The sequence below is a fragment of the Hippichthys cyanospilos genome, chromosome 8 (genome assembly GCF_059441005.1).
Source record: "Hippichthys cyanospilos isolate Australia breed blue-spotted pipefish chromosome 8, RoL_Hcya_1.0, whole genome shotgun sequence".
NCBI lineage: Eukaryota > Metazoa > Chordata > Actinopteri > Syngnathiformes > Syngnathidae > Hippichthys > Hippichthys cyanospilos.
The window spans coordinates 279,301-302,500 of record NC_142376.1 but is presented as its reverse complement, the minus strand read 5'-3'; the positions used below and the strand labels follow the sequence as shown (position 1 = coordinate 302,500).

The 23,200-nt window shown below is 54.5% G+C and overlaps 2 protein-coding genes and 2 long non-coding RNA genes across 7 annotated transcripts in view; 3 read left to right on the top strand and 1 right to left on the bottom strand.

Annotated features, from left to right (window-relative positions):
• LOC148419713 (uncharacterized) overlaps positions 1-2,826 on the top strand; it is a 7,110-nt gene extending 4,284 nt beyond the window's left edge. The window contains exon 2 of the long non-coding RNA XR_015866493.1: positions 2,197-2,826. This is a non-coding gene — a long non-coding RNA (uncharacterized LOC148419713). The remainder of the gene's footprint in view (positions 1-2,196) is intronic.
• A 647-nt stretch (positions 2,827-3,473) lies between these two features.
• slc30a6 (solute carrier family 30 member 6) lies at positions 3,474-23,121 on the bottom strand. 4 transcript variants are annotated; one of them, XM_088421126.1, is made up of 20 exons: positions 22,732-23,121; positions 21,437-22,541; positions 21,269-21,327; positions 21,112-21,153; positions 20,848-20,971; positions 20,464-20,775; positions 19,883-19,926; positions 19,277-19,363; positions 17,443-17,527; positions 12,483-12,525; positions 12,200-12,265; positions 10,867-10,947; positions 8,755-8,790; positions 7,843-7,937; positions 6,045-6,093; positions 5,378-5,497; positions 5,204-5,306; positions 4,984-5,031; positions 4,840-4,908; positions 3,474-4,549 (listed from the first exon to the last, which is right to left on the bottom strand). In XM_088421126.1, the coding sequence occupies exons 6-20, from the start codon at positions 20,735-20,737 to the stop codon at positions 4,082-4,084; spliced, it is 1,668 nt and encodes a 555-aa protein (XP_088277252.1). In that variant the 5' UTR covers positions 20,738-20,775; positions 20,848-20,971; positions 21,112-21,153; positions 21,269-21,327; positions 21,437-22,541; positions 22,732-23,121; the 3' UTR covers positions 3,474-4,081. The 4 variants fall into 4 exon arrangements, with proteins under 4 accessions (XP_088277252.1, XP_088277251.1, XP_088277248.1 ...); XM_088421125.1 differs by having other exon boundaries at positions 21,269-22,541; XM_088421122.1 differs by having other exon boundaries at positions 20,848-22,541.
• Positions 13,259-17,052, top strand: LOC148419712 (uncharacterized). The gene is made up of 2 exons (XR_015866373.1): positions 13,259-13,972; positions 16,113-17,052. It is a non-coding gene; the product is annotated as an uncharacterized LOC148419712 (long non-coding RNA).
• LOC148419711 (sulfotransferase 6B1-like) lies at positions 20,343-22,633 on the top strand. Its single transcript, XM_088421134.1, has 3 exons — positions 20,343-21,397; positions 21,475-21,888; positions 22,216-22,633. The coding sequence occupies exons 2-3, from the start codon at positions 21,774-21,776 to the stop codon at positions 22,341-22,343; spliced, it is 243 nt and encodes an 80-aa protein (XP_088277260.1). The 5' UTR covers positions 20,343-21,397; positions 21,475-21,773; the 3' UTR covers positions 22,344-22,633.
• Positions 23,122-23,200: the final 79 nt, after the last annotated feature.

Below are 23,200 nucleotides of genomic sequence, written 5' to 3'. Positions count from 1 at the left end.
GCCATCTTTGTGTCACGTGAGGCCCATCGGCTGCGCACGCATGAGCGCCCCCCCCCCCCGTAAGCATTTCAAGCATGTATGGAAACACGAGTAACCTCCGATGCCCTTTTGGTGTTCAACGCCTATGGCGAGCGTGATGCGCGCGCGCGCACACACATGGGGTTATAGCGTACGTTAATGGCGCCGCGATCGAGGCGCGTTCGCATTTTGAAAGGATGGATCAGCTGCCATCAACGGGACTCGCGCCGTCACGTGCGCGCGGCGGACGCGCGCTAGCGCCGTCTCACTCCCGCGCGCGCGCGCTCTTAGCCGGCCGCTAAGCGAAGAGGCGTGGACACGTCAAACAACGTCAGCGTCAAAGTCGGACAAGTTCAAATCGAGCTCCGCGGCGGCGCCCTGCTGCGAGCGCACGCGCGCGCAACTGAAATACGGAAAAAAGGGCGGGGCGGACGGCGACGCCACGACGACTAAAAGGCGGGGCCGCACAACAAAGTGAATTTTAGCGGCGATATCGGCCGGCGCCATGAATTAAGATGATCCTCGGCGGTATGAGCATTTCAAAGGCCGGCTACGCAGTACACGTCGGATCAAGTTTTTTCAGTCGTCCCGCCACCGGGGGTGGGGGGGGGGCAAACGCAATTTTAAGACTTCGTTACGCTTAAGAAATTGCAAGCGAGCAAATCGGGCAAGAAGGCACAATTAAATTGGCGTCAAAACCTGGCCTTTTTGGCAAGCGCGCCCCTTGGCCGGACAGATTTCCCGCAGCGCGTACTTCCGGCCGGAATGTCTTTACGGCGCGAAAGCTCCAAAAAGACGGCGGAGCAACTATTGCTAATTGCTAATGTTAGCAAAGGCGCACACAACGGTTGGCAACCAGCATTTAGTGATGTCGTTTCCACAGTCTAACGACAGGGGGAGCGCTGCAACAAACAACATATTGATGCAGATGTGTGTGTGTGTGTGTGTGTGTGTGTGTGTGTGTGTGTGCGCATGCAATCTGTTGTGATAGTCAAGCTTAGGCTTAGGGACTCGGAAAAGCATTATGTCAATGGCCACCACCATAGGACCCCCCCCCCCCCACACACACACACACACACACACACACACACACACACACACACGCGCATGCGTGTGTGTGTGTCTGCCGCTAGTGTGAACTGTGAATGATGTCACTCGATTGTAAGCACTCGCGCACATAAACAAGACTCTCTCTCTCTCTCTCTCTCTCTCTCTCTCTCTCTCTCTCTCTCACTCACACACACACACGATCCCCCAGCATATGAGCAACTTTTCCTCTTTTCATTTAGGAAAAAATAACCCATGAAAAAGATGCGTTTTCCTCCAAGTACCCCTTAAGCAGCGCAAAGCGTTTTTCAAAAAAAAAACGTTTGAATGATGAACTTCGGAAAGCTTCAAACCCGTTTTGTAAGGGTCCGCCCGAAACGAGGGCGCGAAAGCGGGGGCCGGCAGGCTTTTCGCACGCCGGAGCGAGCGACCGATACGAACCCGGCGCGCTCAGGATTTCTCGCCATAATTGTGGAACAGTAAATATGTAAACCAAGTGAGATATGCTCTGTGGCAGACCTGTTCTCAAAAATAAATCATTATAAAATAATCATTATAAATAAATAATAAATAATCGCCCAGGGAAAAATATTCAAGGTAAGGCATCGTCTTTTAGGCGCGTCTTATATTTGGGGGATGCCTTTCCAAAACTTGCGAATGAATATGTTCTTAAGGATCCGCCGCACGTTTGAAATATAATGGTGGGTCTAGTAATCATGAAAGGATATTACATGGGGGGCGGCCATGTTTGTTCCAGCTCCGGACAACGGTAAACGCGGCACCTGCAGCGCCTCCTGCCGGACGTAATGAAAAACGGTCGAATCTTACACACTATCCCACACAAGAAAGCGTGTGTCATTTTGGGCGCGCGCCCGCATGCGGTAAACGCGCTAATACGCGTTCCTCCGACCTCTGCCCCCGCGTGATATCGTTTCACCGTAACATACTGCCGCTCGTAAAGAACGCATTTATTTGCGAGTTTTGGAAATGTAGAATCATTTCACGTATTCGTTTTGAATAAGGAAAAAACTTTCATTTGAAAACCCTACTGGGAAACTTGTCTGTTAAAAGTTGAAGAAAAAGATGAGCAACGCCGGGTGGGGAACCCTCCTCATTTTTGTCTTTTTGCAGGAAAGCCAGCCAACTAGCGATCGACGGCGTCGCGACTTTCTCGCGCCCGCCTCGGTCTTGCGCCGGTCAGAGGAGAAAAAGTCACGGGGCGAGATGGGCGGACGGCGCGGGCCGCGAGGATGGGGCGATGAGCCGAGCTTTCTCCGGAGGAGAGGGCCCGGTCCGCATTGGCCGAAAAGCGGCGGACCGGGCCGGAGCGCGAGGCCGTCACCCGCCAAAGACGCTGCGCTCGCCGACTGCGGCTCATATCCGGGGCAAATTCGAAATTGACCCTAACGTACTTGAATATAGCGTTTCAGAGGCAAACGCCTTTGGAATACAATTTTAATATTCTAACGGAGTCCCCTTTTTTGCAGGTGAACTGCTTTTTTCCAATTCTGTAACTATCTCATATGCTATGCACCTAAAAAGTAATACTGCGCTCAAAAAGTAAATGCTTTATACACACGCTTGGCAAATCGACAAACATTTGACCAAAAACTACTAAGATACCACACACTAACAGTATTTTTTTTACAACACGTCCACAAAAATGTGAATAGAATTTTCGACTCATTACTGGACTGCCACGCACAGCCACTGTACACGTGGGTTGTTGAGCTTGGGACAAATAAAGATTTTCGCATTTAACTCCTTGTTCTTTGCAAGCATTTTGTTATCAAATCAAAGAGTTGAAAGGCTCAACTCAAGATGAACATTTTCAAGTTCCGTCTAATCTGGGAATTTTTGATCTCATCTCGTTCGAAGGTGGAAGTGAAAAACGTTTGACTTACCTTGACTTTTGTTTGCTTTCCCGCTCAAGTGGTCAATTTGCCGCTTAAGTCTTTGGGTGAACTTTTGCAAGTCCCGGTGGATGTTTCTGCATCCAAACGAGCACCCTGACAATAAACCGCAGTCGTTTGATGTATTTCTCATCAGGGGGCGGTCAGAGCCAAATCTTTTTGTATTTTTGCTAAAAACGTAAGCGTCGCGACGTTCGACTTCTTCCGGCGAGCTCGCTAGCTAGGCTACAAGCTACGTCTGCTCGCGTAGAAGAAGGGCTCCTTCGTAAAACCCGGGCGCTCTCCTGCGCCCCCTGGCGACGCGCGGACCACGTCCATCAACGTCGTCATTTTCCCAACTTTCTCCCGCTGACGGCGGCGCGAGGCTCGCATTGAAATCACGAACGTTTGGATGAAGGCGGCGTGGGGCTTTGGGGATGCCCGCGGCAGCCCAACCACACGCAGGGACCGAAACCGCGCCATTTGTTCAATAAAAAAATGCACAAGGCGGAGAACTAAAATAGAAAATGGTTTTATGTAATCGTTAGTTTGTACATTTGTAAAGCACGCCTCCCTCCCCTGCCCACAAATCCCTGAAAAGAACATACGTGAATTCCCTCGCGTGCAAATGAACGCGCAAAGCTGACCACGACGGCCGATGAAGTCGAGCGAATTTAAAAATGGCGCACAACGGTTGAAGTTAACCCTCGAAAATAATAGCGTCCTGCACGGAGTGAAGGTGGGTCCTGGCGCCCCCTCCTGGCCGCGCGACACATGACAACCAGGAGAAATGCGCGCCGCGAGGTGACCGCGTAACATTACGGAAGCTGACGTCACGGTCATGTCACATGGCTTTCCTCTGGCTAGCAAGAGAAGGGAGAGGGGAGAAACGTTTATTTCTACACGATCCCTCGATAAATCGAGATTGAGATGAAATCACGCGACCGCTGGGAAAACGTTGACGGAGAGCAGTCGCAACGATTACCGAGGTTACGCGGTTCTCTCGGCGCCGCGCGGAAGCCTTGAATAAAGTTTACGGCCCCTTTTGCGCTTAGAAAAATCAATGGCTCTTCGCAATCCACATGGAGAATAACGTTACAGCGTGGCGATGGCTCCGGCGCCGGTCATTTGGGGGCGTAATGTCTGTAGTAGCGGGCGGAGCCCGCCAAGGTTCTGTAGTCGGCGCCCACCGGTCCGTAGCCGGCGCTCGGCCCCGGCGCGCCGAGGCCCGGGGCGGCGGCGGGCCGCGTTAAAGGCGGCGCCCCGCCCAAGGGCCCGCGGGGGTGCTGGTGGCGGTGAGCCGTCGCCGGCAGGAGCACGGCCTGAGCGTTCCGACCGGGCGTGTCGAAGGCGAACTCGGGCGGCGGGCCGCCGGCCTTGGAGGGCGTCGACGTCAGCGGGTCCGAGTCCGCCGAAGACGAAAAGGCGGCGTGACCGTCGGCGGCGGAGGGCGCGAGAAGGGGGCGCGTCCAATCGTCCTTGAAGATCTGCACGGTCAGCGCGGACACCAGAGGGAGCAGACGGTGGGTCACGTGGGCCAGGACCAGCTGCTCGTTGGCGTCGCGCCGAATGCGCACGTGGGCCGAGCCCGCCTGCGAAACGCAAGGTTTGGAGTTTGAGTCAAACCTCGGGGAGGTCCCGAGCCGCTCCGAGCGCGGGGCCTCGGCTTTGCCGCTCGCGAGCCGAGCGTTCGGGGGTCAAATGACGTTGGGCGGCGGCGGGCCAACAAGCGACACTTTGCGTACGGGCGCGGGCGCCCGACTTTTCCTTTTTTCTCAATCCCGACGTCACGCGGCGAGGTCCGCGCCTTCTTCGGCCGGCCTCGTGCTTTTGGGGCGGAAACGAAACCTTTGTGCGCAAAAAGCCGGCGAGCTCGACGCACCAAAGATCCGAATCCCAGCGTCCAGAAATGTTCGTTGCGAACTTCCAGCACGCCGTCAAGCGTCGACACCTGAGCGGACGCAAGGACGTGCTGAGCGCGGAGGCGGAGGCGGACCGGTCCCGTCGGCGCTCGCGCGAGGCCCACCTCTCGGAGCAGCTTGTCTAGCTGACCGATGACGTGCGAGGGCGTGGTCTGAAGGCGGTCCGTCACGTGATCGGGTACCAGGCGCCGACAACAAAAGGGTTAGTGGCATGAATGTCATTCAAAATCACGTACATACTATCCGGTAATACGATGGTGCTTTACTTTTGCTCGTCGCCTTGTTTGCTTGGTAGCACCTGAATGAAATTTCACAGGGCGTTACCTGCAGCAGCACTTTTCCGCTGTAAACGCTCATGGGGTACATGGTGCCAAAGGTCATGAGGGCGATGACCACCGCCGAGGCCGTGTCCACGCCGATGTAGTCGCTGGGCGCGCAATACACGCGTAGCGCGTGAGACGCGCGCTACAGGCGCAGCGCGCGAGACGGCGCTCCTACTTGATCTCGATGAGCGCGTAGGTGACGCAGAGGGCCAGCGCCCCCGCCAGGTTGATCAGGACGAAGGGGTTCATGCGAGGCAGCAAGACGCCGCTCAGGCCCGGGATGGCGCCGCACAGACTGCGCGCACGGGGGCGCAAACGCAAGTTAGCGCTTCCTCGCCTTCCCTCGGGCGCCGCTGTCGATACCGCCCGCTATTTGCCGGCGATTAGACGTCATCGGCGCGGGCGGCGGAGAAGCGGCCCGGCCGCCCCCTTTCCTCAAGGGCGGCCGCCCCCTTTCCTCAAGGGCGGCGCGAGACGGCCGGGGGGTCGGTCGGGGCGCGCGCGCAGCTCGTGCGACCAACGCTCGAGATCCCTTTGGAGTCCGGGTTCACCCGCGACGGCGCCGGTCGCGGCGAGAAAAAGCCCGAGGACGCGGCCCCGCACACGGACCGACGTGAACAGAGAAGTTCCCGGGATTCAAGACACCGCCGCGCTTTTACTTTGGGAAAATTGGGCCGCAATCGGGCCCAACTCAGCAAATGAAAAGATTTCATTTCAAGGACGCCCACCCTTGAACGCCATCGTCCTTTACGACACGAGCGTTCGACAAAACGCGCTGGCGTGCTTCTTTTTCCCCTCGCGGTCTTCTCAGTGAAAGTATTTCCAAAACGCCGGGCACTCACCTTCTGCTCAGATCCGCAACGTGCTCCTGAAGCCAACTGCTGCTGGCCGCTGCAAAACACACAAAGACCTCGTCGCTCATCATGCGGGCCGGAGGCACCGACTCAGACAGCGCCGGCGGTTCTTTTGTTTGCTTTTTGCCCTCCTCCCGCGCGGTCCGCGCCCCTGGCCCGCTTCGGTCGCAGCGGCCATCGGCATCCGCCTCTCGGCTGGCGGACTTCTATACCGCGCCTAACGCGGCTGACTTTTATGCGACGTCGCCGGAGGTTAAGGCAAGCTGGCACTCCTATATACACGTTCCCACTTAAGACGAACTCCCGCTTAACATGGATCTAGTCCACGAGCAACGGTACCGTTTGGCAAAAGCCTTCATCTCTCCCAGAAGTCACACCTCCGAGACTTCAACCGGTCAAACGTATTTGGTTGTTAATATGTGTTTAGCGTGCTAAATGTTGGTTATTGGAATAAATGGCGCATGATCTATTTTCTTGAAAAATTCGACACTTTTTCGAACCCGTCCGTTCCGGTCCCGCTCGCTCGCCGACAAATCGGCGGATTCCCGTTTGGCGCCGTGTCCGTTTTGCCGGGATGACTGAGGCTAAACAAACATTTGAATGGAGCGACTTATTTATGGCGCGCGAAGGAGGGGCGCGTCCCTTCGGCCGGCTCGAGCCGCCGTCGCGCCCCCGCCTCCCCCCGGCCCGAGGCCGCCGCCGCCCCCCCCCGGCGCAAAACATCCCCACTGTCTGGAACGCGGTTGCGTAACACACTTTTAGTCTCGCTCCATCTGAGAGGCAGAGAGCGCCCCCCTCCCGTCCCAAAATGTCAGATGTTAAGTGATGTTGAGACTGCTCACGACGCAAGAGCAGACAGCTGAGACGCGCGCGCTGACCTCATTCATGAATACGCGTCGGGAGGAAAGGCAAAAGACGGCGGGCGCGAGGGGCTTTAAAAGGGCCCGACGTCAAGCCGCTTTATCTGCGCCGTCCGGCCGAAGCGCCGCCCCGACCAACCGCCCGGCAAATCCCGGGACGCCGCTCGGGCTCGGAACGGCTCCCGCCGGCCGGGCGGTCCCGAGGGCTTTCCTCGAGCCGAGCCAAACTGCCCGCGCGCGGCGGGGCGCGCCGGGACAAATAAAGCGCACCCTACGACGCAGACCACATTTTTCTCGATTTTTGGCGCAGGAACGGTTGCGGCTCAGGGGTCCGCGGCGGCGCGGCCCGACTTTGTCTTTTTTTTTTTCTCTCTTTCGCCGAAAGGTCAAACCTACGCCAAAGGCCGCCGGCTATCGGCGAGCCGCGTGTCACGGCGTCTACATTCGGGCCCCGTTTTGCTCACCGCCGATCGGCGCGTTTTAAAAGCGAGATGACAAAAACGCGACTCGTCCAACTCCGTTTCGCGCAAACGGGGGCGGGGCGCTCGGTCGGCCTTTGTGCGATTTCTCGAGGTATTTTCAAACACGGCTCACGTCTTTGGGAAGATATCGCAAAATTCGGGGTCTGAAATAATGGATGATTACACGGAGGACAAAAGGAAGCCAAGGCTGAGGGACTTGAGGAGGCGGGAAAAGGCGGAGGCCTGCAAAGCCAGCAAAAAAGAGCCCAGTACGGCAAAGGGCGCGCGGCGATTCAACATTTCATAACATCTGTGACATGTCCAAATTCGACAGCATCTTCATCGCAACAAACGTAATCCGGCGCAAAGACAAAAGCCAAATTGGTGCCTTTCCCTCGTGAGGTTGAGGATTATTCTTATTCGACATCCGCGGGCGCGCGCGGCGGGTGCCGGGTGCGGACGTACCTTGGGACACGCAGGCGAAGGGTTTGTTGCGTACGGACATGAGGGTCAGCAGGTTGAAGAAGAGCGCCACGAAGGTGCCCACCAGCAGGCGCCCCCTGCGCACAGGCACGCGACCTTGGTGACCACCCCTTCCGTTTGTCTTCCATTTGTCATGGCGCCGTTGGGACGGAGGCATCCCTGTGAGATGTGGCCAAACTTCTGCCAGTATTTTTTATGACCGGGCGACTTTTTGTCACGCTTGCCAACTCCGCTGCGTTTGAAATCATTGGACTCTGGCGGGGGTTTCGGCGGGCTTTTCCGCTTCTTTGGGCTTCCGCTCGGCAGCGTTTACTTGGACTTTGGGGAGGGGGGGGGGGGGGCAGAAATGAATGCGCGCACGTCTAAAGGTGGGCGCCGGCGAGGGTAACCCTGACAAGGACGCCCGGGCCAACCGCGCGGGGTCTCACCTCCCAACTCGGGGGTCTCCGCCAACCGCCGCGGTTGCTCCCCGGGGCCAGAAAAGATTAGCGACGGCTTTGAGACGCTAAAACTCAGCCGGCTCTAAAGCTGTCTCCCGTGACCGGATTACATGCCCCGCGCCCCCTCCCCCTCCCCCGAGCCAACGCCATTGGACGGCGTGAGAGACGGACAGGTGTCCGAGCGGAGACGCGGCCGTTCTCCCCCGTGGCCGCCCTCTAATCTCTTCTGACCGCGCGTGCGTGCCATTGTTTGGAGCTGAAGTTTTAGGCTCCTAACTGGATTGTCCCATGTGATTACAGTAGCGGAGCCAAGCGGGCACTTTTATCGCCGCGCGCGTACACACGCATCCACAACTGTCAGAAGGGACTAATCCCTTAAATAACACTTTCCACATACATCACCGCAACAAAGGGACGCCATCCCCGGAGAAGACGCGGGCAAAGGAATACTCACGTGTGGACCTCCGGCTGCTCCACCAAGCGCTCGACACTGGCAAAAACCAAAGAGGAGAGAAACGCCATTAACACGCCGTGCGCTCTTTGTTTGCCCGCAACAGCTCGCGCGAGAGGGGAAAGTCCGCCCTGAGCCTTTTGCCCCGGCGGCGCGAAAACCCGAGAGCACCCGCCGGGGTCTTTGCCACTTTCGGCGGACCGAGCGCGGCGGACCAAGCGCGGCGGACCAAGCGCGGCGGACCAAGCGCGGCGGACCAAGCGCGGCGGACCAAGCGCGGCGGACAAAGCGCGGCGGACAAAGCGCGGCGGCCGGCGTCTTCGGCTCGCGTCCAACGTTTGACGCTCAAAGTGCTGCCGGCTCACTAGAAGCGGGCGCGGGTTTGCGCGGGCTTCGCTTCTAAACTTTGCAAAAGCAATGCTCCGGTCCCGGTGAATCTGCGCAGTGAAAAGAAGGCCCGGCATACGGGACTCGCACGCAAGGCGGATCGCCTTCTCGCCGCCGGCCATTGCCGGGTTTAACCCGAGCCCGTTGCGATTTTCATGAAACGTGGTGAACTCGCGGATAGCGACGGCGTATCGCTAAAAGGGAAATTACGCCGAATTTATTTCACGTCTTTTCTCGCCGCGGAAAGACACGCTCTCTACGCCGCACAAACCCTGTGCGCACAGTCAGTGGACGCGGCACGTCCCCCAACTTAAGATGGCATCTCTCTCCCTTATAACCACCATTCGGCCGGCGGCCTAAGGAAAGCTGGGTCCGGGTCGAATCTGAACCGAGGCGACGCGGCGGCGGCGCCGCCTTCAGGGATCCGATGGTCGGAACCGCGGCTTCCCCGCCCGACCACCCGTCAGAAACAGACGGGTTGCCCGATTGGCGGCAGGTAGTGAACGCTTGGACCCCCGTTAACCAAGGGCAAGGTCGACGGTAGCGGCGTCACTGCGGCCCGGCGGTTTAGTAAATCCGCCCCAGCGGCACTCCCGCGGACTCAAAGCGGGCCCGGACACGGACCGGCCGAAGCCGAGGCCGAAGCCGAGGCCGAAGCCGAGGCCGAGGCCGAGGCCGAGAACCATCTGGTGAGGCGTCGCGTACCAGACCCCGCGCCGGCAGGGGGCGGGGCGGCGCGTCAACGAGCGGACACCCGAGAGCAAAACAAAGCGGTTGGACATCTCGGGCCCCCAAGCGGGAGAGACGGACACACGCGCGCACGTTTCTCTTGTGCTCCTTCGCTCGGCTAAGCAAACTTTTTTTTTTTTTTTTTTAAACGAGCTCCCGCCCCCGCCGGCCCACCCAGCCACTTCCAAAGATGGCAATTTTAATGGGGGGGAACAGTACACTGTGTCTGCAGTTAAGACCGAAGGGATGGGGGTGGGGAGAGGTCACGTAAAGGTCAGTTTGAACCATTTAACGCCGGGAAGCGGCTACTCGACGCTAGGATCCCGAAAGCGGGCGATCCCGGAGCAGAGGGGGCCACGGTCTCCGTTCTCTTGGTCTGCGTTGCCATTTTTCCCAGAGTGAAAACAACGGCCCGCGCGCGCGCACGGCAGAAAATCCAGGACCACCCAGACCCGCCCGAGAGGCCTGCGTGCGAGCGGGCTTTCCTTTGCCACCCAGTTCAGCATCATGAGCTTTGGCGCGGAATCGCCGGACCGATATACACGGTAGGCCTATCGCAAAAGCGCCGCGTGCTAACGTTAGTCGCGAGGCTGCCACTTCTCCAAGTTGCTCGAAGGTGACAACTCCTTCTCCCAACTTGGGGAACCGCTCTCATGTGTGGATTTGGAGTAAACAGCCCTTGTAGGAAGAAGCCCACTGAGGGTGGGGCCCAATTGTTCTGCTCAAGTGCTAAAGTGTGTGTGTGTGTGTGGGGGGGGGGGGGGGGGGGGGGTGTCATGTGTGTAGACCATAATAGAAGAAGACAGTTGGACAAATGTTTGGTGTTGTTGTGGAAATAAAAAATAATTGAAATTTTAATCAAAGAAGACAGAGTGACGGCGAGATGAACAAAGACGCGTGAGCGACTTCATCAAAAACGCCTCATGATACTTACACTCCGAGTGTGCGTGCGTGCGTGCATGCGTGCGTGTGTGCGTGCGTGCGTGCGTGCATACACACCTCTCCTTAAGGATGAACAAGGCTCCCAGCTGGACCAGCACAGTGGAGGCAAAAACGGCCAAAACCTCCAGACGGTCAAACCTTAACACAAGCAGGTCACATGGTCCACAACAATGACAAGCCCCGCCCACTCACTGACAGCAAACCCATACACATGCAAAACAATAACAATAATAAAAGAAAAACCATACAAAAACGCACGCCCGCACACAGAAATAAAGACGATCGTACCCTAGAAAAAATACTTGTACGGACCGCGGTTTTGCTAGGCTGGACCCACTAGGCCAGACCGTGCGGAGGATCTCACCTGCCGGCCGGGCATCTTTGCACTAATATGGCACAATGTGTCATTTTTAGCACTCGCCATCTAGTGCAACCTGTCGAGCCTGGAAGGGGGCTCCCCCTACTGAGCCTGGAAGGGGGCTCCTCCCACCTGCGCTCCCTACTGAAGGTTTCTTATTTTCCCCACAAGGGAGCTTTGTTCAGGGGACGGCGCAAGACTTCCTGTAAGACTTGTATTTCACCTGTGAAGCCCATTCAGGCCGTGGCGATTCAGGGTCGTGCAAATAAACTTGCCGTGACATTCCCCGCGGCGCGCATGCGCGCTGTGCCTCCTCACACTTTTTAAGCCAAACAATGAGCAGGTTACGCAACGCTCGCAGGTTAATGGGTACGTTGTGAATATTGTAGACGCACAGTAGTCACACAGGTAGCGGGGGAGCGCAGTTTGTGCCCATGGCGTCGCCCTCAAATGGCGATAAGACTATTCCCAAGGACGCCTCGCCGACGACCCGATCCAGCGATGGCGCCTCGAAGCGCGCGCACACGTATGTAGATGTATGCGTATAGAGGCGCCCGCTCAAGTTGAAAAGGACGGACGGCCCCTCCCTCTTCCGCACCTCCAGGTCAGAGTTCACCTGCCTGTCAGCTGCAGAAGCGCATTACACTAACCCAGTGCTCCTCAATTATATTTTGCCAAGCCCCCTCATGCCCCCCCACTATTTGAGAAGCGCCGCACTATCCCGACCCTACAATCAATTTACGTTTGGGCTTTTGCGCGCAGCCAAAAATGTCCTGCTCTGGAATAAGGGGGTGGGAAATGACAACCGCAGATTTGTCCCCTCATCCATCCATCCATCCATCCATTTTCTTAAGCGCTTTTTCCTTAGGAGGTAGGCATCTTCTGGGGCCAGTAGGCAGAGTTCACCCTGAACCTCTCGCCGGCCAATCACGCCCATCCAATAATCGAAACAAATTGTGGGATTAAATCGCTGTAGGCGGGGCTTTGGATGACGTCACGCGTTTCGATCGACCGCGTTGTTTGTGGACTCACCCGAAGGAGAAGACCTGACTGGGCTTCTTCATGCTCACCCAGGAGCTGATCAGACACGTCATCAAACTGCAACACATAAGAACAGAATGAAACGGGACCTGCCAGATCAACGCTGAAGTTGAAGCGCCTCAAGTCTTGGCGGACGCATCAAGTTCGCGCCTCCTTCCCACATTCTTTGATTCATGGCAAACTTCATTTTTCATGAGTCAAAAAAGCAAAGGCCGCCACGCCCCAGGCGCGCGCGTCTCGTGAGCAACGGCGTCGATTTCACGATCGGGCTCACCTGAAGAGCTCAAAGATAGTCAGGTAGGTGTAGGCCGTCAGAGCTGAAACACAAAACACCTTTGTTATTTTACAAATCATCTTCTGTTACAACGACTTAGTAGGTCCACCTAAATAAGGTAGAGCGCCGCCTTCAGATGTCAGTGATCCGGCTTGCGGGTTTTGGCCATCACTTGGGTTTTGAAGATGTGAGCGCTGCGCAGCGGCCATCAGCTCAAGTCGGTCCACAAGAAATAAGCGGCACTTTGGCAAATGGTCAGCAATGGTTCAAACTCAAGTTTTTTTTTGAGTCAAGAGGCAATCTCACTTTGTGCAATTAAAAGGCAAAAACATGCCCTAAAAAAGCTGCTGGTGCTGGCTCGCATCCACGCCGCGGCGCTCCAAGTCACCATTAGACCACATGTGGTTGAGCAATAAGACGTCGAGCGTGGATACGCTGTCATGTACTCTTCATCCTCCGCGTGGAATGCTAACATGAGCGGCGTACCGGTGACTTAACAAAAGTGAGATATGGTGGTCGATCCGGGGCAATCCGATTGGCAGCTGCGAGACCAGGCCTCGCCTGAAAGGCCGCAACGCCTCAATGAACAGTACTGCCCCCGGGCGGCCGAGGAGGGCAGAAGCGGCGGCTTTTCGCGCGGCTATTCAATAATTGCTATTTATCAAAGTCGGCGGATTTCTTTTTCGCAGGCCGCGACGGATGGATGGCATTTGTAGCGGGAAAAAGAGGATTCCGGCGTTTGGACTTACAAATCGGACGGGCGTCCGAAGGAAGACGCCCGCGCGACGGCCGGTCACGCTCTCGGCATGGACGAGAGTCCCGCGTGACGCGGAGTGCGCGGCCGTCAAACGTGGTCAAGAGTCTGCGCGCCAGCCAATCGCGGGGCACTCAATCACCCGTCTCTGCCCGCCCGAGCTGACGGGCGGCGGCGGCGGGGGATTAGAGCGGCTTTGTGCCGAGAGGAACATTTTGTTTCCCCGGCGCCGGCCTCCGTGTTGGCCAACCTGACGCTGCGTAATCCTGACAGAGCCGGACCCTCTGAGACCCGCTCAATCACCGACCCGCTCGCCGACTGAGACGCGGCGACGCCGGCTTAAGAGCGCGAGGGGCAGACAGATGGAGGCGGACGGCTCCGCGACACGCTGACGGACGGGTCGGCCGACGGCTCCGCGACACGCGAGCGGACGGGTCGGCCGACGGCTCCGCGACACGCGGACGGACGGGTCGGCCGACGGCTCCGCGACAAGCGGACGGACGGGTCGGCCGACTCGCGGACCTGCGGTGACACCCGGAGGACGCGACACGGTTGCAAAAGCAGACCGAAGAAGCGAGAGGGTGGAGAATATCGGGGAATAACGAGCGATGGCTAGAGAACAATCAGAGCGACGGGGAAGAAAGACGGACGAAAGGACTAGCCGATGAGGAGAAATATGAGCGGCGAATGAATTTTTAATGAGGCGCGCGCACGAGCCGCATTCTCACGCACGCGCGTAAGTGCGCGTTCATTTTTTGCCTTTGGCTACCGCCGGAGTGAGGCGGGAAGGGCCGCGGGATCAAGCGGTGCCTCAAAATATGCCCGCTTCTTTATTACACAATCAAAAAGTCAACTTTGCTACATTATTCAACAAATGGGATCAGGTCCGATTCTCGGTCCGCAAGCCATCTGCCCGCATCCGCTTGGACTTTGAAAAATGACAAAGCTACTTTTTGGGCTTTGCAAACCAGAACATGAAATCTGCATTTTTTTCTGCGCCGTCACATTGAATAAATGTTCTGCGTTTGATTTCGGGATCGACGTTAAAATATCACGCGCTGTTTGTGTATATTATTCACTAAATTAAATTGAAATGAAAAACAGATTGATTAAATGACATCAGTTGCAGTCAGACAAGGCTTGAGGGGGAAAAAAAACATGTTTTGGAAGGGATTTAGCTTATCCTTTATTTGTATTTTGTTCGGATCGATCTTTGTTTTTCGGCGCCGCCTTTGCTAATACATTTTGGAGTGAGGAAGGACGGCGCGGCTTCAGTTGAAAGCAGTCAGTCGTCTCTTTCTCCGTGAAATGTGACCCGCGAGCGTCTGTAAATTGTACGAGCGTTGAAAGAACGTTGGCATTTATAATGACCAAAATCTGTTTGTTGCTCCAATAACTTGTGAGCGCAGATAGGATGCTAGCGAATGTTAGTTCTTATCTTCAGCACGTTATATAGCGCTGCCTTGTATGCGTTTAGCTCGTTAGCGTTTTCATTTTTTTGCTGGGTATTTCCCTTTGCTATATGTTAGAAAATGCATTGATAAGGACTCATTTGCAACTAATGGACAATTTGTATTGAAACGAATAGCAGTTGAGGCGCGTTGAGGCACGTTGTGGCGCGCAGCGCGAATGAGGAGCCGGACCGCTCGGCAGTCGGGGGTTCCGGTCAGTAAATTGAGAGCACGCACAAAAACGGGGGGTCTACTTTTCAGACGTCGAGTCAGCGCTTCAATCCAAAAATTGCACGCCGGACCGCCACAACGCCGTGAGGCTAATTTCTCCCGCTACCGACGCGCCTTCTCCTTCATCTTGAAACATTTTGCGCGTGTGCACGCCATCATGTGTCACACGCGCATTGATGGCCGTTAGCGTCGGCGAGCGCATCGATAAGAAAGCGTGCGCTATCCCCGCTGTGGGATTTGAGCGGCAGCTGGTGGAGACACGTTAAACCCGCGCCGGTATCAATTCGATGAAACTTGACACAATCCTTGGGGGGGGGGCTTCCGCTCTTCACAATGCATTTTTCCATCGATCCATTGACGAACGATGTATTTGGCAACGCCAAATACAGAGCGATATGCCACTTCATTCACCTCTGGCCAGCAAGTGTTTACTAACGTCCATCCATCCATCCATCCATTCCTTTCGGAGAGCCGCTTATGTTACCGCGGGTCGCAGGCTTGCTGATGCCTATCCCAGCCGCCGCCCTGAAGTGGTTGCCAACCAATCGCCGGGCGCACAGACACCAACAGGCATGCATTCACCCAATCAAAGCTAAGGACAATTCCGTATGTCCAGTACTGTATCTGTCCTGCGTGATTTTGCCGTGCGGGAGGAAGCCTGAGCGCCTGGAGAACCCGCGCGGGCTCGGGAAGACCGGAGCCGGGTGGATGTGAACTCGGGTCCCCGAAGCGTGAGGCGGACGCGCCGAGCCCTCCCCCGCAGAGCCGTTTCTCCTTATTATCGTGGGACACCGTTACGTACATACACTATATACATATTGGGGTGGGACTCTTTGACTGTTTCACAATTCGAATCCATTTCGATTTTAGGGTCTACGGCTTGAGTCGATTTTCGACTCAATTAAAAATCATTTCTGCTTCGATCCATAGATGCGGAAAAAAATCATCGTCCGACTTCAGTCTGCTTTGCAAGCCAGAAAAACAAAGGGAGACAAAGGGCCATTTTTGACATGTATTAAGTTTTGCTTTGAAAGGAGCACAAAAACAGGATGTAGAGAACCGCTAGCGGTACTCGTGAACGGATCCGATTTTCTCTGCGGCTATTTGGCGGCTAAAGTCGTCATCGGAACGCAAGCGTTTCCCACTTTCGGCCAGAGTTCGTTTGACTTTTTTGTCTGTTTCTTTCATTTCCAGACAACTGCATTCCATCCGCAACGAGGCTGCGCGACACAATACGGCAAACGGCCGGCGGCTCGGCGTAGCGCCTGCGCTAAACGGCAGTTGAGCGCATCTCTGCATGAAAGGGGCTTCAGACAAAGAAGAGCGCGGTGGGCGGGCGCCCCGCGGGAGGCTTCGCCAGCTGCGTTCTGACACACGGGAACACGCGGGGCCCGGGGACGCGCACGCGCCGGAACGTGTGACGGCGAGAAGGAAGAAACGCTAAGGGACCGACCGGCTCGGGGCCGACCGGCTCGGGGCCGACCGGCTCGGGGCCGACCGGCTCGGGGCCGACCGGCTCGGGACCGACCGGCTCGGGACAGACGCAGACATTCCCGCAGCGGGGGCAAAGTCGCTGCAACGCCGGGACAAAATGCAGCTTGCTCCTGACCGGGAGGAAAACAAGCGGGAAGCACTCAACTACGCTGGCGAGCGGCCAGGGCGCAAAATTTCAACATTTGCAATAATGATGAGGGAATCTTAGAGGACGCAAGGCGCGTTTCTCACTTGACGTGTGTGTGTGTGTGTGTGTGTGTGTGTGTGTGTGTGTGTGTGTGTGAAGAAGTCTCAGCGAGAGCGGACGCTTGTTGTTGAGCGTGTCAACTGTCACCGCGTGTTTGGAGGACAGACAGAGGTGAGAGACAGCACAAAGAGACGCCACTTACACTTACACGCGCAAACCTAGGGTGTGTGTGTGTGTGTCACCAACACACAGAAGTGTCTGCGTGCGCGCACACTCACACACACACACACACACACACAAGGTGTAAGCGACGCAAAGGGGCGACTGTCGCGGTTTGCCAGATCGGACAAGATGGACACAAATGTGCCTCAACTGCTTACTTGCGAGTGCGTGCGAGTGCGCGCGCGCGTGTCTGGAGACAAAAAGCTGCTGCCTGGTAAAAGACTGAAAGATGATATTGTTGGTGACTGCACAATTTGATACAGGATCACACACAATCTCTTGTGTATATTTATATATGCAGAAACCAGCACACACATCCAGTTTTGTAGGATCATCATCATCTTGAATTTCAGCAACAATGCAACAACAACAAGCGTGCACTTTGACAAATACACATCACCGGACACACACACACACACACACACACACACACACACGCGCGCGTAAAGAGGAAACGCGATCAGAGGTTGTGAGTAGACAGCAGTCTGATAATCTGTCAGCATGTCAATCAATGATTAACCCCGCGTGCGCGGGCGAGCCTGTGCCTGTGCCTGTGTCTGTGCCTGTGCCTGTGCCTGTGCGTGTGCGTGTGCGTGTGCCTGCGCGCGTGCGCGTACGTACCCATGCTGTTGGTGGAGCTGCACCACGCGAGCAGACAGGCGGCGCACAGCAGGTTGAGGAAGGCAAACAGCAGGATCCTCCATGACTGCCACACACAACAACACGAGTGTCACATTTACAGAAAGGTCCCTCTGTATTTGACGCGCGCGCGCTCACGGATGCTAATTGGGGCCGGGGGCGGGCGGTCATCGGGCAGCCGCTTTGATCGGGCCAGGTTAGCCCTTTCCAAAACCATTGGGATTAGCCAGAGTTTGGCAGACCAAAAGACCACAATGGCCTACTGATGCCCGGCTTCTTAAAAGAAGGGGAAAGAACCAAATGTGACATTTTGAAATTGAAGTCACGGGCAAGGAAAAGAGCGGATTGCGAGGAACGCAATCCAACGGCCGGGGGTCTTTGGCCTCGTTCGTATGGCTGATCAAATTCGTTTGAGACGGACCAGGTCATGGGCAAGCTTTTCTTCCAGTCTCTTGGTAAAAGGCGGCATCGGCGGCGAGGCAGGCAAAAACACGCGGGATACGGCCACGCCAGGACGGGAGCTTGACACCCGTGGCTAAATCCAAAGCCGTATTCCTCAGGTCATGTTTGCGCTTTTCTTTTGTTTAGTTTTTTAACATCATTCCTCCTTATTGCGGCGGTCTTCCACAAATACTAAAGGAAGAACGGCCAAAGGTCCCTCCCACTGAAATTCTCGCGTACGTCCCCATTAATGCGGCGATCCACGCTCAGCGTGGAAATTTGGTTCCACTGCACCTCTTGAATGAAGTTGAAAAGTCAAGAGTGGCGTGTTGGGGCACAATCTGGTTCTGCACAGGAAGTGAACATTTGGACTTGCAAAGTAAAAATTTGGAATTGCGAGTACGTATGAAATAGGAAAAGCCACAATAATCCCAAAACAATTGCTTCAGAATCTGCGATATTGTCAAGACAAGAAGGAAACGCAAATGCACACAAGACGCAGAGCAACCACTGAGTGCTTTTCTGTGTCAGACGTACCGCAAAGAGGGACCGTGTGTGTGTGTGTACGCGCCTGTCGGATGGAGTGCGCTTCATACGTTGCTGTGCTGTGAAATCCACAATTACGCCGTGCGCTGTGTTATGACAGCGCCGAGGCGTCTGCTGACAGCACTAGCCGGACACGTGCACGCGCAAACGCACGCGCGCGCACACACACACACGCTATGTGCGCCTATGTGTTTGCGTGAACGTTTGTGGGCAAACAGAGCGGAGGGCTCAGAACCATTCGCTCCCTTCCCCCCTTCTTCATGGGGCGAAGGCAGGCGGGAAGCAGATCTGTGGCTCCGCCTCCTGGCCAAACGCGTGTATTGCGCCAGCCACTCAGCCTCCAAAGCGAAACTCAGATTTGGTTCCATTATAAAAATGGTTCATTTTATTCCTTCAAAAGGTAATGTCCATACTGACTTGGGGGCGGGGGGACTTTTTTGGGGCCCCCTTCACCCACCACCAAAACCAAGCCCTACTCTACAGCGGATTACCCGAGAAAGGGGGAAAAAAAAGGTTAGAATCAATTTTCCCGGTGAAAGAAGAGCGCCTACACCTTTTTGAGTGCACAGAACTGGTTGTCAATTTTGCAAGATTTACCAAAGCGATAAAGTGTGAAAATGGAAGCTGAGAGCAACATGAGAGCAAGAGCAGACGCTCACTCTGACGCCCTTCCGAAACGGCGGACACGTACGAGAGCACGAACGCTCATCGAAAAGAGCTGTCACGTCACGGGTCACGCGACTACCAAACACGTTTGACCGCGTTAGGCAAACTAAAACATTTTTTTTTTTTTTTATCATCATGACGTCGTCGAAGCGCAAGCACTTACCCGTCTGTCGGATGTGACCAATCGTAATTCTTGCAAGAGTTTTCCAGGAAGGGAGCGGTGTGTCTTCCTGAAGGGATGAATTGTGCCCTGCAGGAGGGAAACGTGACATTTTCACACGCCTTACATTCGAAACGCTGCGTCACATACAATACATTCTTATTGTAAGAAGCCCGACTTGTCCTACATCGCCCCCTACGGACGTGTTTGGGAAGTGCAGAATCGACGCACGCCGGAACAAGAGATGGAACTTGAAGATGAGCCTGAACATCGTTGATTTGTTTGTAAGACGATGTGACGGGAGAACGCGGAGTTTGAGATGACGCTCAGCTCGAAAGCTGCACGATTCATCACGGCTCAAGGAATGTGGAAGTCGCTGAAAATGGAAATCAAGCAAATTATCTTGCCCGCCGCTATTTTGTGAACATTTGGAAAGTATCTAAGGAAGACAAAAAGATAACGAGATGGCCCGGATGAGCTCAACGGTTTGAAATTGGTATTCGGTCGTTTTCGATTTGTTGCAAAGGCGCGTTTGTTGATGACTCTCCACGTCCCAAATTTGGGACTTCCTGAAAGTTAAGGCTTCCGAAGAATGGCAAACAGACTCACCAGGACGTATGTGTCGTGTTTCTTCTTGTGCATCGGGGGCATCTCTGAATACAAGCAAATGAAACACAAAACGCACATGAATGCCTCCACGCGCAATGGAAGCGCTGGTATTAGAAAAAGAATAGAAACGTCCTCACACGCTATTTTGCACTCGTAAGCCACCCAATTTGCCGATGCGTGCCAGCACATCTCTACCCGACATCTCGCTTATGAATTAGAGAGGAAAAAGTGCATGCAAAACGTCTTCTATCCAACAAGAGACGTTTTGGATGGCTAGTGGCGCAAGTAAAGTGGAGAAAACGAAGTTCTGAGGAGGAAATTGCGACATTTAATCTTCAATTCTGAGGAGGAAATTGCGACATTTAATCTTCAATCCAAAGCTCTACCACCATATGCTGTTTGGATGTGCATATACACGCATCGGAAAGACTTTCTTAAACGACGAACGAAGCAGCGGTCGGCGTCGCTCGGTTCACAAAAACAGCGTGGGGCCACTTTTTCCCCGTTTGGCGAAAAGCAAGAGGAAAAACAACTTGGACCAGGGCGGCGTAATTAGCATGTAGCCCGTTAGCATAACAAACCGTGTTCGCTGACGTCGATGACGTCCACCGCCACCATGTCCGGCTTGTCCAACGGAACCACTTTCCGCTCGGTTACGCCGGACGGAACCACGTCGGGCTTGGGCCCCAGCTTCCTGGGGTAGAAGTCGGCCGCGTTGTGGTAGGACTGAGACGCCGCGGGCGACGTGGACGCCAGCATCGCGTCCATTGTGGGTATCGACGAGCGCTTCCGCTTCTTCTTCTTCTTCTTCTTCTTCTTCTTCTTCTTCTTCTTCTTCTTCTTCGTCTCTCTCATCGGTCGCCAGATTGCTATGCTGCCTCCCGCGGGAAGTACTGTTCACGAAAACGCTCCTATGACGTATGTCCAATTTACGTCCCGATTTGAGCTGACTTCGAGTTGTATACTTTGATTCCATTAACGTCAGCGTAGGGCAGCAAGGAGGACTAGCGCCTAACTGGTCTGCCTCCGACTTCGGGGGTTTCGGTTCCACTCGGGTGACGGAGTCAGCATCGACTCGAGTGCGCTTTTCTGCAGATGGGTTTTCATACAAGTGTATGACGCGATTGAAAATTCCTTCTCATTGCGGTGTTCCACAAATACTAAAGAAAGAACGCTCGACGTGTGCACACAAAGGAAGTTGAAGAAATGTAATGGCTGATTGAGCTTACAAATGCTGTTCTGTACACGGAAGGACACGCGCGTGCGTTCACCTGCAGCAAGGACAAAGCGTACACGGCAGCGTGTTCATAAAATTGCGAGCGCCACTACACGGGAGGGACGCAGATGTCAAAGACCCTCCCATTGGCTGACGCCCGCGTCACTCACCACAGAGGCCTCACGCGTTGAGCGTCCCATATCCGATGGTCGAATGTCGGGGTGGCGAACTCAAGTGGACAAAAACCAAACAAAAACATGCACACCGCGGGCATATTTTGTTCTGCAGAAAGCTTTAAGGTAAGTGGAAGTGTAAAAGCGGCAGAATATCCTGCTCACCTTTCCATCTTCAAATGTGCGCAAAAACAATGTTACAGACTGTCTGCCTTCTGGACCGCCAGCAGTACGCATCAGCTTCTGGCCACTTGCCACCAGACTCCGGAACACATGACATCACAATTCGTCCGTCAGCCACGTTGAGCAATATTGTTTTGTAACGCGCTGCTCACCGACGTTTGCACCGGGGGCTACTTCTGCAACCTGCAATTGGCAAATACATGATTGTTTTTCTTTTTGTACTAGTTACTTATTACTACCGCCAAACTCAAATTGAATTTCTTTTTTTGTTGTCACTTTTGAATTGCTCTCCTGTTTGTCTGCGGGTCATTTCCCTGTCATGGAGCCGAGTGAGACTCAAGTGCAGCTGGTGTGTGATGAAAGCACCTTCGCTGCCATGAAGGAGAGCTCGCAGGCGTCGCACGGCACGATGGGAAATACCTTCTTCAGAAAAGGTGCCAACGCGCCCACTGAAGAGTCATTTAGGGTAGGATGATTCGATTAAGAATGGAAAAGACACTCCATTACGTTCCAAAAATCAACTCAGTCACTGCACTGACCTCATACAACTTATAGACTGCTGGGAGTACAGATAAAAGGAAAACGAAAAGAAAATAGTCAAAACCAAAACAAGCGACTTGGGACCAATTGAACATAGATGACACAAATGAGGTGATTTTTGAGCCGACGGTGATCTTTGAGCTTGTCATATTAGCCGAGCTTTGCATGTCCAGAAGCGCTACGCCGAATTTGGCAACGTCATGCCGCCGCGATGGTTTCAGGTGAGCTTGGCGACTGGAGGAACCATTTCACCGAGGAGCAGAGCCACAAGATGGACCGGGAGTTCAGCAAACATCTGGCCGGAACTCGACTGGGCCACCTGCTGGACTACGAGCGCCGCTGCCGCTAGGACGCCACGGAAGCAAGTTCCAACTTCCGGTGGAGACACGGAAGCAATTTAACGCAAGCGAAATCAAATGCGATTCGGTCGGGGAAATCAAATCCATTCTCTGCGATGCTGAATACTTTGAATGTCTGTCCATCTGTCAAGTGTCAGTGGCAGCTGGTCGATAGAGGGCGCGAGAGCGCCAACCTCCGGCTCAGTTGTCTTGAAAAAGACAAAGAAACAAACAAAACGCTAAACGATGACAATAAAAGCTAACGTTTTTGTTGTTGTTGTTGTTTTTGCATGGGATTGAAAAATAGTACACAATTGTCGTGCCGTTTTACGACGCGCAGTGCATTTGGCGTGCCGAATAACACTAGCGCACACAGCCAGTCTTTTTCAATAAACATACCTTACAGATCGATACAATCGAGCGACGTAAGTTGTTTTGAGTTTTTTACGCGCACACAATTATTGCAATCGCGCTGCGTAAAAACTACCTCTGCTACCTCTCCCTTGTGGCGGACACTAGGACCACGTCTCTCACCCAGTAGGCATGTTGCTATGATCCTTTGATGCTTTGAACCTGTTGGCTTTGCTGTTTTCTGTTCTTAGTGATAAAACAGCTTTATTTGTTCAAACAAAAAAAAGAAAGAAAGCTGTCCAATGCTGTTTTGCGCGTTTCGCTCAACGGCTCGTTAATATTAATATTTACATACTTGATCGCTATTGTTATTAACGTCCTGTTTTGTATAATAATAAAAATAGTTGTATTTTCAAACGAGAGTCAAGGCAAACACAAGGTTGGATTAAACTTCCGGTTCTCGCGACAACCTCCCATGATTCACTCGTTCTCAGGGTAGCAGTCACGTGCCCGCTTT

Excerpts from the sequence above, each read along its gene's own strand:
- slc30a6 (XM_088421122.1), bottom strand. The coding sequence starts at position 20,737 with ATGAGAGAGACGAAGAAGAAGAAGAAGAAGAAGAAGAAGAAGAAGAAG. Across the intron at positions 10,948-12,199 it reads AGTCAGGTCTTCTCCTTCGG|GTTTGACCGTCTGGAGGTTT; the intron begins GTGAGTCCACAA and ends GCTTGTGTTAAG. Across the intron at positions 7,938-8,754 it reads GAGCAGCCGGAGGTCCACAC|GGGGCGCCTGCTGGTGGGCA; the intron begins GTGAGTATTCCT and ends GCCTGTGCGCAG.
- LOC148419711 (XM_088421134.1), top strand. The coding sequence starts at position 21,774 with ATGGAGCCGAGTGAGACTCAAGTGCAGCTGGTGTGTGATGAAAGCACC. Across the intron at positions 21,889-22,215 it reads AAATACCTTCTTCAGAAAAG|GTGAGCTTGGCGACTGGAGG; the intron begins GTGCCAACGCGC and ends CGATGGTTTCAG.